The sequence below is a fragment of the Fonsecaea pedrosoi genome (assembly GCF_000835455.1).
Source record: "Fonsecaea pedrosoi CBS 271.37 unplaced genomic scaffold supercont1.6, whole genome shotgun sequence".
NCBI classification, from domain to species: domain Eukaryota; kingdom Fungi; phylum Ascomycota; class Eurotiomycetes; order Chaetothyriales; family Herpotrichiellaceae; genus Fonsecaea; species Fonsecaea pedrosoi.
This window is the reverse complement of record NW_013550610.1, coordinates 1,560,830-1,577,401: the sequence shown is the minus strand read 5'-3', so window position 1 is coordinate 1,577,401 and position 16,572 is coordinate 1,560,830. Positions and strand designations below refer to the sequence as shown.

The following is a 16,572-nucleotide window of genomic DNA, read 5'->3' as shown; positions in this document are numbered from 1 at the left end:
AGATCAAAGCCGCCGCCAGGAACCTGACGTCGTCGGGGAATTCCACAAGGTCTCTCTTCCTCCCAAAGCAACGCTGTTTCCCTCACCAGGGACAGCATGGCGTGTGAGAGAGGATGGGTTTGCACCGTTCTTGAGACTCACTCACGCTCATAAACCGTTCTTTGCTTCTTCCCACTCTGGCCGGTATGAAGGCGGGATTGTCTGCGGGCCACTTGACTTCCCAACCCTGCTCTCCTCCCCTAGCTTTCTCTACGCCTCGTCTCGAGCATGTCCTTGTAAGATGAGGACTGCTTGCCCCCGTTCTGCCATCCTGTGGGTGGGGGCGTTTCCCGGCTCATCCATCTCCGTTTCAGATGTGTGAGCTACTGTCACACAGTGATAGGGGTGAGTCTTTCTGTTCTCGAGGCGTAGATGCGACAAGGGACAACGCGGTCCATTTGGGAAATCGTTTGGCAGACCGCGTTCGACTCGCTGCTGTGACCAGGTGTGTGACGGAAAACTGTAATCGGGCATTGCCATGGGCGGTCTTGGATCCCGAACACCGTACAGGCCCAAGCTCCCCGTCTTTTCCTTCCATATCCGTCCAATCCAGGCGTGCCAGCGTTGCAAGCGTCCGTGCCCGTCGTCGTTGACTCGCTGTCGCGTCGCCGATTCGTCAATGGGAGGACCGAGCGATATGGTATCTGTTCCCGTCCCGCATCTCGTGGCTTGCGCAGCCGCTTGCGTGGTGGAGGGAGGGCTTCCACGCGTTGGGACCTCGCTTGTATCAAACATCCCACTTCCGCGCTAGTTCTTCCATGTCGATTGTGAATCCCTTTCGCTTTGGCGACAGAGATGATACCAACAACAATGTCTGATTTTTCCGACAGGGCTCATCCCAAGACCAGACGTTGCATGAATACTGGTCGAAGCGTTCCGAGTGAGTGAGTGAGGTCGGGATGCGCCTGTGCCGTGTCTCAAATCGCATCATCCAAGCTTGTTGAACGGGTGGCAATGTAGGGCGGTGATCCTGCAATGGATTTTGGTCTCGTCTGTTCCGTCGCCGGAGGTTGGTTGGAGGTTGACTTCCCGACGCGTTCATTCCGAATCCGGTGACGAGGTGGCGATATAACAAAACACATCACGACTTCTCTGCGTTTGGCTTGGTATTCGTCTCGTGCTGACTGGTAGTGGTACCACGACCAGAGGAACGCCGCCGCGAGAGCTTTGGCGGACTGGAAAAAAAGACAAGACCGCCACAGATGCAGGGAAACATCGCCAAGTATATTGATTGTAGGGTTGAGTGTCGTGTATTCTGGGGTCCTGCAGCAAGCGTGTGCCGTGTACCGTGTGCCGTGCAGCGTGGATGCCAGAAACGGGGTCATCCATAACTACTCTATACCTAAGACCTTAAGTTCCATAGGCATATCCAATGAACTGGGGCGAGGCTCTTACCCAGAGCTGGCATCAACCCGTACGGCGGTGTGCATGGTGTTGAGGGTCAACGGCTGTCGTACAGTAGTAACAAAACAGCATACAGAGTCCTGATCAGATAGATTCCATGACTTGATTGATCACTGTCCTCAACTCGTTGATTAGTTTTGTTCCTTGGTTGAACAGATGGACAGATGGATAGCTATATTCTGTTGGAGGATCAAGGAAAAGAAAGGGGGTGTCCGACCCAGTGTCCTGCAGGGATCCAGCCAATCAGCAGCCAGGAGCGTCATCCTGTATAGTATACGGGTAAATCCCACCAATCACGTTTCAGCCTGTAGACTCCCCCCCATTACAATAGTACCAAAGGTGGAGAAAACGTACCCTGCAATCTCGGCTGGCTGGGTTTGCCTTTCTGCTGGTCTAACTTGTGGGTCAGGCTGGTTGGTTCGCCGGCGCCGCGGGCTCGTCTATGGCTATGGGAGCAACGACCAACTGGCTCTGCATTTCCTACGCATGTCAATCTTCTCACATATATATCAGTGTGGGCAAATTAGCGAGGCACCCGCCCACACACACACACACACACACTCCTTGATCTGTTTTATATTTCTCAAGGAGGAATTTCTTGGTGGCGAGAATTTCATACTCGATCGTACCAGTACATCCGGGATCTCTTCAGCGCCCGCATTGGTATTGGTCTTATTGTCCTTTAGTTTAGAATAGCAGTATTTCTTTTGTTTCTTTCTCCTCTTGCCCATTCATACTGTATGTGTAGATGAAAAGGCCTGGAACGGTGTTCGGTGTCCTGGTTTATATTGCTTTTGCCCGCCTTCATAGTCGAAGTCCCGGCGTGAATTTCCTGGTGTGCTCTTGAGCAAGCACGATATCTCGACTACAAGACAAGGGCCCAGAGCCAGCATGCATGCTTTTCTGAATTCTATACGTCGTCGAGCAAGAAAAAGATACATACCACTCATGCATGACGCACGCCTTGTGTGCGATGCGTTGGATGTTCCACCCCTCGAGGGGCTTCATAGTGTTTGAACACGCAACGTCGTCATCGTCTACAGCGTTGTCGTCCGGAGCAATGTTGTCTTTGACGGTGGCGGGCGTCTCCATGCTTCTCAGCAAGCGTTGCCCTCGACAACGGCATCTCCGACACATCGTCATCTGCAATGTTCACTTCTCGAGCTATTGGGGGCGATTGGAGCGATATATTTTCGGCAGTAAAAAGCGTCTCCACCGTCGTCTCCGAAATCTTTGGTCCGGAAGTAGAATTCCCCGAAAAAATCCAAAGGGCGAGTTTCTCGGATTAAAAAGCGGAGCAAAAGGAACTCAAGACTCGGACAAAACGGTGGAGCGTCTGGTCTACCCAAGTGGCAAGGCCGGCTTGCCGGCTTAGGCACTGCCCGACCCGAGTACAAGCAACTTTGCCTAGACACTCCTAGTTCCTTGCTTGGGCTTGCATCCACGCGTGGTTCGCCAATGCGGAGTCGCTTAAAAAAAAAGGGGGTGGCGGTGCATTAGTGCAGTCCAACTGCGGTTTTTCTTCCCGCTTACTAAGCATTGCGTCACTGCTGCCGAGTACCCACAATTTCTTCCGACACAATTAATTGTCCTGACTACCCCACACGAGGCTGAGCGCACACATATCTCTCACGCCGATGTAGTTACTCTATCTAGTTAGACTCATTCGTCTCAGAATTTATGTCATAATTGCACCCTTGGGAGCGATCTCTTCTGTTCAAGGCTGCGCCGTGATAACTGTCTGTGTACTGCCTGTACTTGGGGTCTCATCGTGCCCCTTTTCCTCCTGCCTTTGTTTTGCCGTGGGGTCCCAACAGCGTCTGCCTGCCACCGTGGCAGGAACTTTTCAGAGTTTTTTGTCTTTTTGTTGTGGACGGAATCAATCAGAACCTGGTTCCCGCCTACTTCGCCGCCTCGTCCTGTTCCACCGAGGGTATGGTATCGCCCGAGGGCTGTCCTCGACGCGCCTATCAATTCTCACTGACCGTCTTGTTGTTGCTAAGTCCCCTCTCCCCTCCCTCTCTCGTGACCGGTTCCTTCGTAGTTCGACTTGGCGGTGTCGTCCCCCCGTCTCACATCTCCCAACCACGATGGAGTCATCGCCGACCGACCTCAGTCCTCCGGGACTGTGGCGATGTGCACCGTGCCTCTTTCACTGACACCTTCATCAGAGGCTCTGCCTTCTGCCGTCCATCCGGGTCGTGTTGATGTCCGCATTGAGGCGCGGCCTCCCCGCCCTTTTTTTGTAGCCCTGGTCCTGCCTGGCATGATTACAACACCGGGGGCCCTTCTTCGCCGCCTCGCCAACCACCTTGTCGTCCCCCGCTGTAACGTCCTCCACCCTTACACTGCCCCGAGTCCGCCGTGCCTCTTCTATTTCTCCATCCCCTGGCCTGCATTCCGCGAAAGGCTGAGACTGATTGTTCAGTCCGGCCACGGGGGTTGGGGCACACTTTTTTTTTTTTGGTTTTCAATGCCCAGTAGTCAGACAGCAGCTGACCGAGTCCCGCGTCCAAGAGACTCTTAGAAGTTTCGTACGCGCTTGTACCCTGATCACACTCCACAAAGTATAGACTCGATGACTAGAGGGGCTGGTGGGTTGTTATTTCCTGCCAGTGCGTGGGGCTATGTGTCGTCTCCAAGGATAAGCCCATCGTCGTCCCCAGCGTTCAGGCATATTTGAGGCCCGGAACGAAAGATGGATCATCCTCGTCGTCCGGCGCCTCTGCGACCTCGTTCGAGGCTTCCAGTGCGTCTTCCAGGGTTGGCCCCACTTTGTTGGCACGCACATCTGGCTGCGCCGCGTTGTACGGATCTTGTATCGTCTCCCTGTGAGCGTCCTCCGGCGTCGCATAGTAAGGCGCGTGAGAACCCATCGGGGTCGTGGACGACCCGCCTGCGACCTCCTGGGGTCCCAACGGGCTTTCCGGATAATGGTTCACGGTGGTGGCAGGCCATACTGGCCATCTGTTCTCGTACTGCATGGGAGCGTTCATCTGCATGGGCTGAGCATTCATCTGCATCGGAACGTCCGCTGGCCGCTGAGTCTCATACCAAGGCGTCATCGTGGGCAGGCTAGACCCTATCGCGGCCCCGGGGTCTCCCGCCCAAACATTTTGGCCACGTAGGTTACTATGGACAGGGGACCCGAATGCCTGGTTGTAGGTAGAGTTGACGCCGTTGAACCATTGACCGGGCTGACGGGTCGTAACGCCAGGTAGACTCTGGTTCGGCGGCCAAGGGATTGGCCTGGCGGGTGACAAAGACGGAGGTGAGGTTGTCAGCGCCGCTGCGACACCCGAATCCGAGAGAATATGTAACAAGTTGCTCGACGCCTGGCCGCCGGTAAAGTCGTCTCGTGGGGTAAGTTCGACGCCAAATCTAAGCGTACTGGAGAAAAACTTGGGCGCTTCATTTAAGTAGATCCCGACACCCGATGGGAGCCCGTTGCCCCAGTTCCGGAACATGCGTGTCTCTCTAATGGCGGACATGGGGTACTGAATCATGAGCCAGCTCTCGGTGCCCGCGATAGAGTAGTTTATAGTTTGTGTGTCCGGCGACCGGGCCACGATGACATCTTCCGACTCCCAGGTGCCAATTCGAAGGTGGCGGCATGCCATCCGGCGCACAGACGCTGGCGCGATGTATGTTGGACTTTGTGCGGCGGACTTGTCTTCCTCCGTCAACAGCGTAGCATCGTCATCCTGCGGCGTCGGGGGCATCTGAAGTCCGCTCGGGTTCTTCTGTTTCTCCTTAGCACGTCTGCGGCGATGTTAGTCGCGGTTTATCAAATTCTCCGACACGGGCTGTGCCGCCTGCATACTTGTTGTGGAACCAGTTGTAGACGCGGCTCCCGTCCAACCCCAGCTCCTTGGCCATCTTTTCTCGATCTTCTGCTGAAGGGTACATTTCTTCTGCAAACCTTGCCTCAAGAAACGCGAGTGTAGCTCCCGAGAAAACATGCTTTTTGGAACGTTCTGCCTGCCCATGTTCGTCTGCGGGCTCCAACTTCCGCTTGCCGCCCGGCGGCGGCCCCAGCGGCGTAAGGGGGGACTGCCAGTTGAGCGTGTATGGCGTGGCAACGCCTAACGGGGACGACGCGGGAGGATTGAGAGCGGTGACATCCTCACACTTGACCTTGTGGGAAGATAAATTCCCCGAAGAGTGGGGAGGCGAAGGACGTTGTTTGCCCGTGCTGCTGTGGGTCATGCGAGTGTTCATGTTGGCGACCTTTTGCGCGTCGCGTGGTGTTCCTGCGTCGTAGAATGGCAGTTCTGAGAATTGGGCGTGAAGCCTTTACGTCTTGCACGGAAGAGACGCGCGAGACGAAAGAAGAAAGGAAGTTGACAACAGCAGCAAGGAAAAAGAAAATGGAGATCGGGGCTGCCAGCGTGTTGGGGAGAAAGGAGATATTTCGAAGCAGAAGAGGAAGAAGAAGAAGAATGGCAGCAGAGGGAAAAGGTTGAGGGGCAGACCGCAAGAAAGCCGCGCAGTGCAGAAAGAAGAGGCTGGATAAATCAGAGAGAAGACCGACGTGGTACAGAGCAGGCTGCAATTAAAACGCAGGGGGAGGGATTTTTTTTTTCACCACGTAAGGCGTCCAGACCCAGCCTCTGATCCGTTGAACAATCCAATCCCAGGACGCCACGAAACACTCCCCTCCGGCTCTACGCCCAGGAGTGTCGTCCAATTGGTTAGTTGATCTACTCGACTCCCCATTTGGTCCACGTATTGGGCATACGATTGGCACGCCGATGGGCTGTGATACCGAGTGCATCACCCTGCAAGTGTGAGACAGACAGGTGGAAATTGGTGCGACAAAGGGTGGCCTGACCGAGCCTGATTTGGGGGCGGAACAAAATTTCTTTCACTTTGTGACGTGTCATCTTGGTGACTGCTGTACATGGGTCTTCGGCCAAATGACACCCCCAATCGGTCTAATCCTCTACACCAGCACATCGCCCCAGTGGTAGACTTGGCGGATTGTGCATTGCAACGTGGCACTGTATGCGGGTGGTTGCCTAGCGGATCAGCGCCCTACCCCTGAGTATTCGCTTGGGAGGTGTTGGAGCCTCATTGGGCGCAGCGAGAACAGTGCCAAGAAAGTCATGGCGAGGGCTGGAGAGGGCTGACCATCAACTGCACTTTGCCTCAACTCGACCCTGCACCCCTGTATCTCTGCGCCCCAACGCCCCAACGCCTCTACACCCCTACGCCCCCCTCTGTTCCGGCCTCGAGTGGTAGTACCATGGCTCAATGTCAAAAGAGCTCAATCGTCTTATTGGATGCACCCTTCGTGCCGTGGTTGCCTTTTTTCCTAGCGCAGCCCAGGCCTTGGGGACAGAGCCGCATCCTGACCAAATCTCATAGGTCAATCAATCAATCAATCAAGGAGGAGGAGGAGAAAAGGGGCTTCCCCCAGGCAGGTTGTCTTGGTGGAGGCTGTGTAGGCTGCTGTACCACCATGTCGCGCCCGTGAAACCGTGAAACCGTGGTAGGAGCTCACTCACTCGTCGCTCGGGGACCTCGGGGACCAGTCAACCCCCTCCCGAGTCGGTCGCGCCCTAGGACAAACAGGCGGTGAGTAAGGGGGCTTGGGCATTGCCAGCGTTGCCATTGGTAGCCAAGCGTGATGCAAAAGTTCCTCTGACGTAATTCTTGTTTGCCAAGCGTTGGTGAAAGTGCCCCAAGGTTGCCCCAATTCTCAGGAGGTGCCACACGTCCTGCACGCGTCCTGCACGCGTCCTACTCTTCATCCTCCTCAAGCTCGCCTCTACCTCTACAACAGCTCAGGCACGGACAAGGACATCAAACAGTGACCGCCTTCCCAACAAAACGCACGGATCTTCACCGCTTTTTTGTCCCCTTTTTCGCAGCCTGGTCGAGACTGGTGCCTAACAATCCCCCCTGCTGGTGAAGGTGGAGCCATGAAAATTCAGATCAACCGTCCAGCATTACCCTGGCAGGGCGCCAGGCGTTCTGGTGGTCGTGTAACACAGTTGTGTTGGCGTCCATTCTGGCAATGCGGCTCTGCAAGGCAACAGCTATTCGACTGTTTGTTGTGTCGTACTTGTGTGTTGTCCTACCACCTTGCAGACCCCCCCGGCCGTGCCAACGAAGTCGTACTTGGGCGTTGTCCTGCCACCTTGTCTTAAATCGTTGATCTCTCCTGTTGTGTCTACGATGTTTTCTTCCACAACCCTCCACACATTTCTGAGCCAATGGCGAGTCCTCTCGAGGAGCTTCTCACAGCGGCGGCAAATGACCCCGACGGAGACGTGCAGCCCACGTATGACTTTGTCGGAAACCTCTGTTACCGCACCAAGGGGGAAGCCGATCGACCAGCTGGGCTCAAGACCATTCTGGAAGGGCTCTACTTATCCATCACGACAGAGAACTATGAACATGCTGAAAGATGGACCGAAGCCCTCGAGGTCTGGATGAATCTGGAACACACCGTGCCGCGAAAAGTGCGTGTAGCGTTGGCCAAGATATACTACGACTTGGCCTTGACGCCCGGTATGGATTCGAGTGCGGCGCAAGTGTTTTGCGACATGGTTCCTCGCCTTGTCAGGTATGTTCAGCTTTCCTGGAGTTTGAAGTTCCTTTGCAACAGGGCTAACCCACGCTGTGCTGTGACAGCAACGCCGAGGGCGAACTCTGTCTCGACCCAGGAAAAGATCTCACCCTGGATTGGCGGACGCTTTTCGAACGATTGAAGCACGATTATCTTCGAACCTACAGCACCATTCTGAATGCAATCGACTATGACGACCTCGCCCTCGTCGCGCGATACTTCTTTGATCCGGGGGAGAGGCTGGCGGTGGCCGAGGAAATTCTGCCCTACTTCGACACGGGTGATTCTCAGGCCGCAGTTAGGGCAGTAATTATGATGGGGTTGATGTCTCCGACGCAGCCTGCTCCAGAAGCGTCCTCGGACTGCCAGCCATCCAGTCTTTTACCCATGCACTTTTCTCTCTTCGCCAAGCTGTTCCGGACGCAAGTCGCCACCGCAGTCCTGATGCGGATCGTGTCACCACTCGCCGAAAATCACTTGACATGCAAACATGTCCCCTTTGGGGCTTTTGGCATTTTCGACGAGATGCAGTCCCGCGAGTTGTTTGCCGCCATCTCGAGACTCGCCCTGATCGACGACAGGAGATCCGACGATTCTTTCGACGACGGGTCTCTCTCTTGGTCCCGCCGAATGAGGGCCGCTCGGAATGCTGCCGATTGGATCGTCTTCTCGCTCTCACCCCTGTGCTTTGAGAAGCAGAACTCAATGTTGTCGGGCCTGGAAAGTCTCATCGCATCCATCACCGTCTTGTACCATCCCAATTCCACCATACGCGCGCAGTTGGACTTTATCACTAACCTCCTTTGGCACATCATCCACAGCTTCTGCAGGCGATACCACCGAGAGCAGAGCGGGGAGCTCGATACCCCGCCGGAACGCCGAATCAACGACGAGTTGAGAGGAGCGTTTGTCCGTTTGCTGAGAGACCCGATTCTCGCGGGCTGCTTCTCCATGTCCTCGGACACCCGCCTCAACTGTAGCAATGCCGTCAAGCCGCTGGCCGACCTCGAGCCAGGTCTCATCATCCCAACCGCCCTGCAACGCTTCTACGCCAGCCATGACAGCATGGTCGACGGTGACGCGGTGGAATTCAGCATGTGGCTCTTGGTGGTGCTCGGCAGCACCATTGCACGGGAAAAGGGACTGCGGTGCCACCTGCCACACCTCATGAATCTCGCCCTCTCCGGCATCAATGCAAGCCGCCCGGATCTGACCAAGGCTAGCTGCCAGTTCATTCGGGTGGTGACTTGCGACCCCCCGGCTCCCCATCTCCAATTCGCCAAGCCGGGCACGGGCAAACCCAAGCATCCTGATGCGGCCAACGCCTGGAAAGCCTGGATCAAGGGTGAAATCGACCGCCTGAACGGTGGGGGTTCTGTCATCGATCTGGACTATCGCAAACAACTCTCCGACGAGGAAGAGATCGACCTGCTTCAGTCCGGCTTCAGCAGCGTCGAAGATTTCACCTTGCGGCTCCTGAAATGCGTGTTCAAGTTTGCGTCCGACGCCTTCCATTCCGACTTCGTGGCCGAGAGCGCCACCGGAGCAGACCAGAACGAGGCTGAGCTGGATGTCCTCGAGGCGGTGCTGTCTTGCTTTATGTCGTTGCCGCCCGAGATGCTCGAAGAGGCCATGCTGGCTCTGAGCAAACATGTCTTATCAGATCCCATTCCCGAAGCAAAGGATCTGATTTCGTCAGTTGTCGTGTATGCTGTGCGAGCCGATCCGAAGAGAGGCCTCCGGATACTTCTGCCCGCGCTGGTCCATCGTATCCATAACATCATCAAAGAACACTGGATCGAGCCGAGAGTCAAACGTTGCAACATTTTGGCGGCGGACGACTACCTCAACTATCACGTCGAGGTCCTCGGCTTCTGCCTCATGCGCGGCGGGTGCGAGCTTCTCTTCTACAAGGGCCAGGTGCTGGAACTCACGCGCTTTGCACGGGATCAATGTGGATCACGCGCGTGCGCCCTCTGCGCGAGGCTCAATGACTGCATGGTCACCGGCTTGGTGGAGACCTACCCAATGACGTGTGCGGTCACTTATGATGGCCAGGGTGAGGTGGCTACGACGGTTGTCGCATGGCACACGCCCTCACCCGACGAGCTTCGAGCGGCCTGCGAGGTGTTCACGTCGGAAACAGCCTGGCTGGGAGAAACAATAGATGCCCTGATGGAAGATTACCCGACTTCGGCCAAGGAGCGTGGGACTTGGGGCCAAAGCCTCAACCAGGCCGTCAAGTACCTCAACAACATTCTTTGCGGCATGTCGCCCGTGTTCGATCCAGGCCGCGAACCTGCCGGCGGGAACGATGACAACTCCTGTGACGAGAATGCCAAAGTCGAGGCCGCCTTGGTCTCAGCGCATGTGCAAGAGTTCCATCGTGTGCTGGGGCCCGATGACCCTCTCTATGACAGTGTGCACCAGCGGCGGAGCGAGGTCGGATTGCTAGCCAGCAAGATCCACGCCTTCCTCCTCAAATGCGAGGGGGAGCACGTCGAATGCCTGCGCGAGGTGTATAGGCTCTGCACTACCTTGATTGGCGACGTCGGGCGATGCCATACACATCGGGACCCACGAGAGGCCCGCAGGGACCACAAACGCTGGGCGAAGCGCTTGGACGTCGAGGGACGCGCGCCAGTGCATCCGCCGGCCATCTGTGTCATGCTCATGGAACGCTACCATGAAGAGATGCAGGAATTTGGAACCGGGTACCGCCACATGGGTGATGTCGAGAGGCGGGTGCTCGAGGACGTGACCGAAGGCTGCAGCTCCCCGTACGAGAGTGTCCGCAGCACGGGGAGATACCTTCTTATCCTCGCGAGCGAGACGCTGGTGGATTCTGCCAAGTTCTTTCTTCCTCTGATGCTAGCCAAAGTGCGCCATCTCATCAAGAGCGGGAACCACCGTGGGATCGAAGGCGCGGTGCAAACGCTTGTCTGGGCGATCCCTCTGTGGAAGCACCATTGTCCCTCCCTACTTCCCCATCTGCTCGGCATTCTAACAACAACAGCCGCAATGGATGTGCCTCAAGTGGCTGGTATTGCTGCCGTGGCAAAGGGGGGCTTCACATACATGGGTAGCCCCAAGTTCCGTGGACGGACCGTTTTCCCCAGGGACGGCATCGCGGAAACCATCCGACCTGCCGGGGACTTTTCAGACCTGGCCGTGAGGGCGCACGAGCTCCAGCGTCGAAACAAGGACGAGGTACTGCAGAAAATGGAGGACCTCGGCGTCGAGTTGCTGAGAATGAAGACGGACCCGCAGCTCTGTATCCTCGCCATCCCCGCCCTGATCCTTCCGAGCTTCGATCCGCCTCCGGTTGAGCTGCTGTCCTTTCTCGCAGACAATGCCGTCGCGGCAGACGCAAACCTTCGTCGCCCGTGCATCAGTATGCTCGGTGAGGTGGGGAACATGTTCCTACTAGGGATACCCTTTGCTCACGACCTTGAACACTACATCCGCACGCAGGGCTGCGGAGGAGACGACCTGGTCCAAGTGGTCCCCAACCGGGACATGGCGTGTGCGGAGCAATACCTGGCCCAGTATGCAAAGCTCGGCGACGGCGATGACAGTGGTGACGGCAGCTTTTTCGATCCTACCTCCTATGGGTCGCTCGTGTGGCCGGCTCGGTTCCACGCCTGGCGCAAAGACACGAAATTGCCCACCGACGACCCGGAGATGGCGCGAAAGGCTGCATGCATCGGATCTCTCTTTACCAAAGAATGGTTCCAAAAGTTCCTGTCCCACTTGAAGCTGGAAGAGGAGCCCTGGGAGGGAGACAAGAACGACCAAACGCCCGTGATCTGGTCAAGCAACTATGGACTCCTGATCCATGTCTTCCGGCTGATGGAACTTGGGGCGACGGCCGCTAAGCTGGAGGACGTCGAAGATCTGGTCAAGACGGCCCTCGAGGACGGCACAAAGATTGGCCACCACCTTGCGGCAGCGACCTTGCTTCTCGGCCTCCTGTGGGCCCCCAGGTCCAGCGCCTTCCGGAGCCGAGTATTGAAGACGGCGGAGCCCTTGCTGATCGACATCCTGGAGTCCAAGATGTCCCTGGCCGGTGGGACGTGGGCCTCGTTTCTGCGCCGGCTCATCAAAAACCGCGACCCTCGACGGATTCCGGGGTTGGTGCGGCATGTCAGTTCCCTCCAGCTGGACGTCGAGGACGCGGCGCCCAATAACAATGCGAAGCTCGATACGATCCAGGTATTGCTTCGTTATCAGGGGTGGCGGTTCCGTCAAGACAATGATGTCTTGTCCATGCTTCTCCGAGCGAAAGACGTCATTACGAACATGGAAGTCTCTGCCTCACTCGGCACCACGTTGGCGCTCATCTACACCCCGAGATTTCAGGATTCGTGGACCGACGTCCGCACCATGATCGCGGCAAACCGAGACGCGTCGTCCCTCGGCATCCGCCCGTATGAACCTAGGAACGAGGTACGGGACACGGTCCGCAAAATATTCGAGAGGGTTTCGGCGCTGCGACAACAAGAGCCGATCCCTCATCGCGAATACCAGAGCGCAACGTCGGTGGCGCTGGCCTTCGTCTTTGGCATGTTCGAAACCAACGCGTCCGGCGTCCTCGTCCACATGGTTGATCTGATCCTCGAGGATCTCTTTCTCATGCTGGATGCCAAACTCCCCGACAAGACGGAGCTGGAAGTGCTCGCGACCTCGGCGCTGGAGAAGCTGTGCCGTCTCCCGTTTCGCGGCGACGACGAGCCCACGGCTTTCTGGAAAGCCATCGTGACCAAGGCGGGAAAATCCGAGCCCATCACCCACCGCAAAGCAGCCATGAGCATGATGCGCGAGCTTTACCTCCGGCGACTGTTCACCGGCACGCCGGACGAACAGAGGGGGGCTCTCCAGGCCGTGAGCGACAAGATTCAAGATTCCGATTCGAAGATCCACACCAAAGCCGCAGAGACCCTGAAGCACCTGCTCTCCCGCAGTCGTCTCACCGTGACGGAGCTCATCATCAACGACATAGTCGACCACAGCGTAGAGGCTCTGCAACCCACGGCGATCAGGGACAGCGTGCGTTTGGCCGCAGTCTGGAGGCTGAGCGCCACGGTCTCGGCATACCCCCATCTGATAGAAGCGCCGAAATGGATGGAGAAGGCGATGACGAGTCTCGTCCAGGAGGCCCAGCTGCACAGCAGCCTCTCGACAAACATCGCCAGAACCACGGTCCGGGATTTCAAGGAGGCCAAGCGGACACAATGGGAAACGGTGACAAAGGTGAGTCGACTCATTCGGCATTTTCCTCCTTCCAGACTCGCAGCTGTTGGGGTCGAGGCGCTAATTTCTCGCCCGCAGCACTTGCCGGAAAAACTCGTGCTCGAAATGCAGGAAATGATGGGACCGTCCTACTACGCCTAGAAGGCTTGACAGACGACCCGAGGGGAGAGTCCTGACTTGTCGAGGTGGCATGACAGGCCACAAAAAGGGTGGCAGCGGCCGGGTAGTGTTGAGCAACAGTGGAAGAAGGACTAGATCCCAGAATGAACCCCCAGAATGGACCCCAGAATGTGCACCATATCTCTTTTTTCCAAATGGCCCAAGGCGAAGGAAGCTAGGACGATGAAAAGTGCGCCGTCACCGGGGGCGCTATGTAGCCCGAACCCGTTCTCCCATCCATGGACATTAGCGCGCAGCGCACGGTTGACTGACTGTTCGATTGGCATTTCCAAGGCAGACAGACAGACTCTCTCAACTGGATCTTCTTCTCCTTAGTGTCCCTCCTAATCCACACTGCTACCAAGAATGGTTCCACTGCTGCGGAAGCCTCAAAAGGTGGTCCATGGAGGTGAGCCAGGTGCACGCAGCTATCAAGACCCCTGTTAGCTAGCGCTGTTACGGAATCTTTGGAGGTCGAGACTGTGTTTTAAAATGTTTGGTTGCCTGCCTAAACAGAGGGCATTAGCTCAGGGTTGTGGTAACCCATTCTCTCGCATGCCCAACGGACAATCACCGATCGATCATGAGTGCTGGCGCTTTTTCACACACACACACAATCCTTGCGCTCGGGGCGGGGCCGGGTTGTAGCGCCATCATCCGAGATCGCTTGCGTTTTTGTTCTTCGAAACAGGTCTCCTAGGACGGTATCAGACTCACCTGGATCCTTCCTCGCTGTCGCTTTCATCTCCTCTCTGTCGATGCGGTGCTCGAGTGTATATCCATACTCTCGTCAAGTCGAGGTGCTAGCTAGCTAGCCTGAGAGCGTTGTACTTCAGCCTCGTTTGCGCGGTCGATGTCGCCCACTGATGCGTTGTTCAAGGGTAGCGCTCCTTCCACGAGCGGTTCGCCAGAGGATTGCAGAGTTTGGAACGGGATTGCGCGTGGTCGAACCTGTATTTCAATCGCCAGTTTGCAAAAGTCCGCTCCTGCTCCATGCGGTATATCAACACAGTTTCCTTCGATGAACACACCCCTGTGAACTCCTGCAGGACCTATACCTGACGAAAGGACAAACGAGACAAGTCAGTTTCCAGGGGTGTCGGCGCTCGCTTTCAATGTCAATCCTCAATCCTCCTCCGTCCCCTTGAGCGTCTCTCTTCTCTCGTCGAGACCCTGTTCTGTTCAGGTCCGTCTTCTTCATATAATCTCGCAAGATTTTCTTCATTGATAGCTTACTTCACCAGGATCTCCTCTTCCTCGGAATCCAGTCCTCAGCGTTTTGAGCCAGAGTTGTCCAGCCCACTCCTGCGTTGATAATATCTCTCCTCGGACGATTTCCAGCAAGGGTTACCCTTCCAACCGAGCGCCATCTTTTTCCGAGTTCTGCAGGTGTAAAAGTTCCAAGAATAGGATCAGCGTCGATAACACGATATTGGGGCCGTTCCAGCGCATCGCGAGCTTGGATACTCTCCAGAGGGACTTGTCAATGTTTCTCTTCACACCATGGACCAGAACCAGCAATATCAGGTTCGAATGCCTCTTCCCGGATGTATTGTCCTTCTCTGTCGAGTTGTTCTTTTCCTCTCTCTCTCTCTCTCATCCATCGGAGATGAAGTTGCGGTTCCACGAGGTCTTCGTCTCTTCTTTCAAAGTGCTCGAACACGCATGGCCAACAAATCAGAGCGGTTCTGCACCTGATGCCATGGCATGACGCTCCACGTGCAGGTTTCGAGTTCAATCGGCAGGATTGGTCCATCAAGGTGAATAATTCAATCTCGTACGGCGTCAGTCCAGTACTTGTCCGAATCGATGTCCTGTCGGCATACAGAAGGGGGTTTCATTTCCTCTTCCATCCGCAAAGAGGCACGCATTTGGCATTCCTGACACGATCGGACGTCGCTCTCAACGTCTTCCCCCAATGGGTTCCGAGAGATATCGGTCTGCAACACGTCGTCGATAAGTGCTTTCTCGATCACCGTGGCCTCTATCATCGTGCATCGCTTGCATGATGAGGCGTCTGTGCCCAGCATCATTGACAACGCGACGAGCAGGATTCGTCTTGTCTGGACGTCAAAGCAAGTGACCACCTCGCACAGAGTGCCGCAGTGCATCTTTTCGGAACTTGTTACGCTCAGATATTGTCATTCCTTCCAGTCTCGGTAGACCATTCAGGAGGAACTCCACAGTTGAGCATGATCGTTGACCAGATTCATCTGCTTTGAACTCTGGTCCGGTACTCAGCTCTCCTTCCGTAGCGGTTTCATCAACAATCACACCCCGGCGGTGGGATGGTGAACCTTCAGGGTTGTCAGAGGAGACGCGAATGGGCATGAGTCGTACGGAACTCGGTTGATTCGACACCCATGCATCAATGTCCTCTTCTTCTTGTAGTTCTGCCCGATCTGCATCTGTCGCAGGCCGTCGAGAAAGTGCATTTGCAACGACGTTCTTCTTCCCTGGCACACGTTTGACTTCCAAATCGAACAATCGGATCCAAGCAATCCACCGAGTAGCCAGTTGCGCCAGGGAGATCCGTTGCTGAGCGACTCAATTGCGCTGCCGGCGTCAAAGCATCCACCTCAAGGCGGAAATGTACTCCATATGGCCAGTTGTTGAACGTCTTCAACACCTTCAGCACTGCGCGTCATTCTCGTTTATCGGCGGCGTATTCGCGTTCAGAACTCGACCATATGCCTGGTAACTCTCGAATCTGGTCGCCCTTTGTTCCTTTAGGTTTCCTCTTGTGAACTGGGACATTTGGTTCGCCACTCCATCTAAACAAACTTGCGTCGACTGCAACGATGATGAGTCCTGCGCCCGGGGTGTAATCGATGGTAATCAGCGCCGGTGGAGTTGTTATGGCGATCTTGAGTTACCAACCACCCGAGTCCATTCCCAAATGGCACTCCTTTTCAGCAACATGCAAAAGACCTCGACTTTGAAAGCGAATCCATCCATCCAGACGCGGTAGTACGCGCACATACCAAGGAAACCTCGCAGTTCTCTGGGAGTTGGCCACGTCACAATCATCTCAATCTCGCTCGCTTCAGGGTGTCGACCAACCCTGTCGCAAACAGGTCCCACAATCTTTCCACCAGACATGCTGAACGAATTCGCTCCAGAGACGGTTGCGCCAGCCC

At 55.8% G+C, this 16,572-nt stretch overlaps 2 protein-coding genes across 2 annotated transcripts; one reads left to right on the top strand and one right to left on the bottom strand.

Moving 5' to 3' along the window:
• Positions 1–4,112: 4,112 nt before the first annotated feature.
• Z517_09410 (uncharacterized protein) lies at positions 4,113–5,664 on the bottom strand (the record flags this gene model as incomplete). Its single annotated transcript, XM_013425320.1, has 2 exons — positions 4,113–5,205; positions 5,267–5,664. The coding sequence occupies 2 exons, from the start codon at positions 5,662–5,664 to the stop codon at positions 4,113–4,115; spliced, it is 1,491 nt and encodes a 496-aa protein (XP_013280774.1).
• Positions 5,665–7,664: 2,000 nt separating this feature from the next.
• Positions 7,665–13,414, top strand: Z517_09409 (uncharacterized protein; the record flags this gene model as incomplete). Its single annotated transcript, XM_013425319.1, has 2 exons — positions 7,665–8,017; positions 8,086–13,414. 2 exons carry the CDS (start codon positions 7,665–7,667, stop codon positions 13,412–13,414), a joined length of 5,682 nt encoding a protein of 1,893 aa, XP_013280773.1.
• Between the last annotated feature and the right edge of the window lie 3,158 nt (positions 13,415–16,572).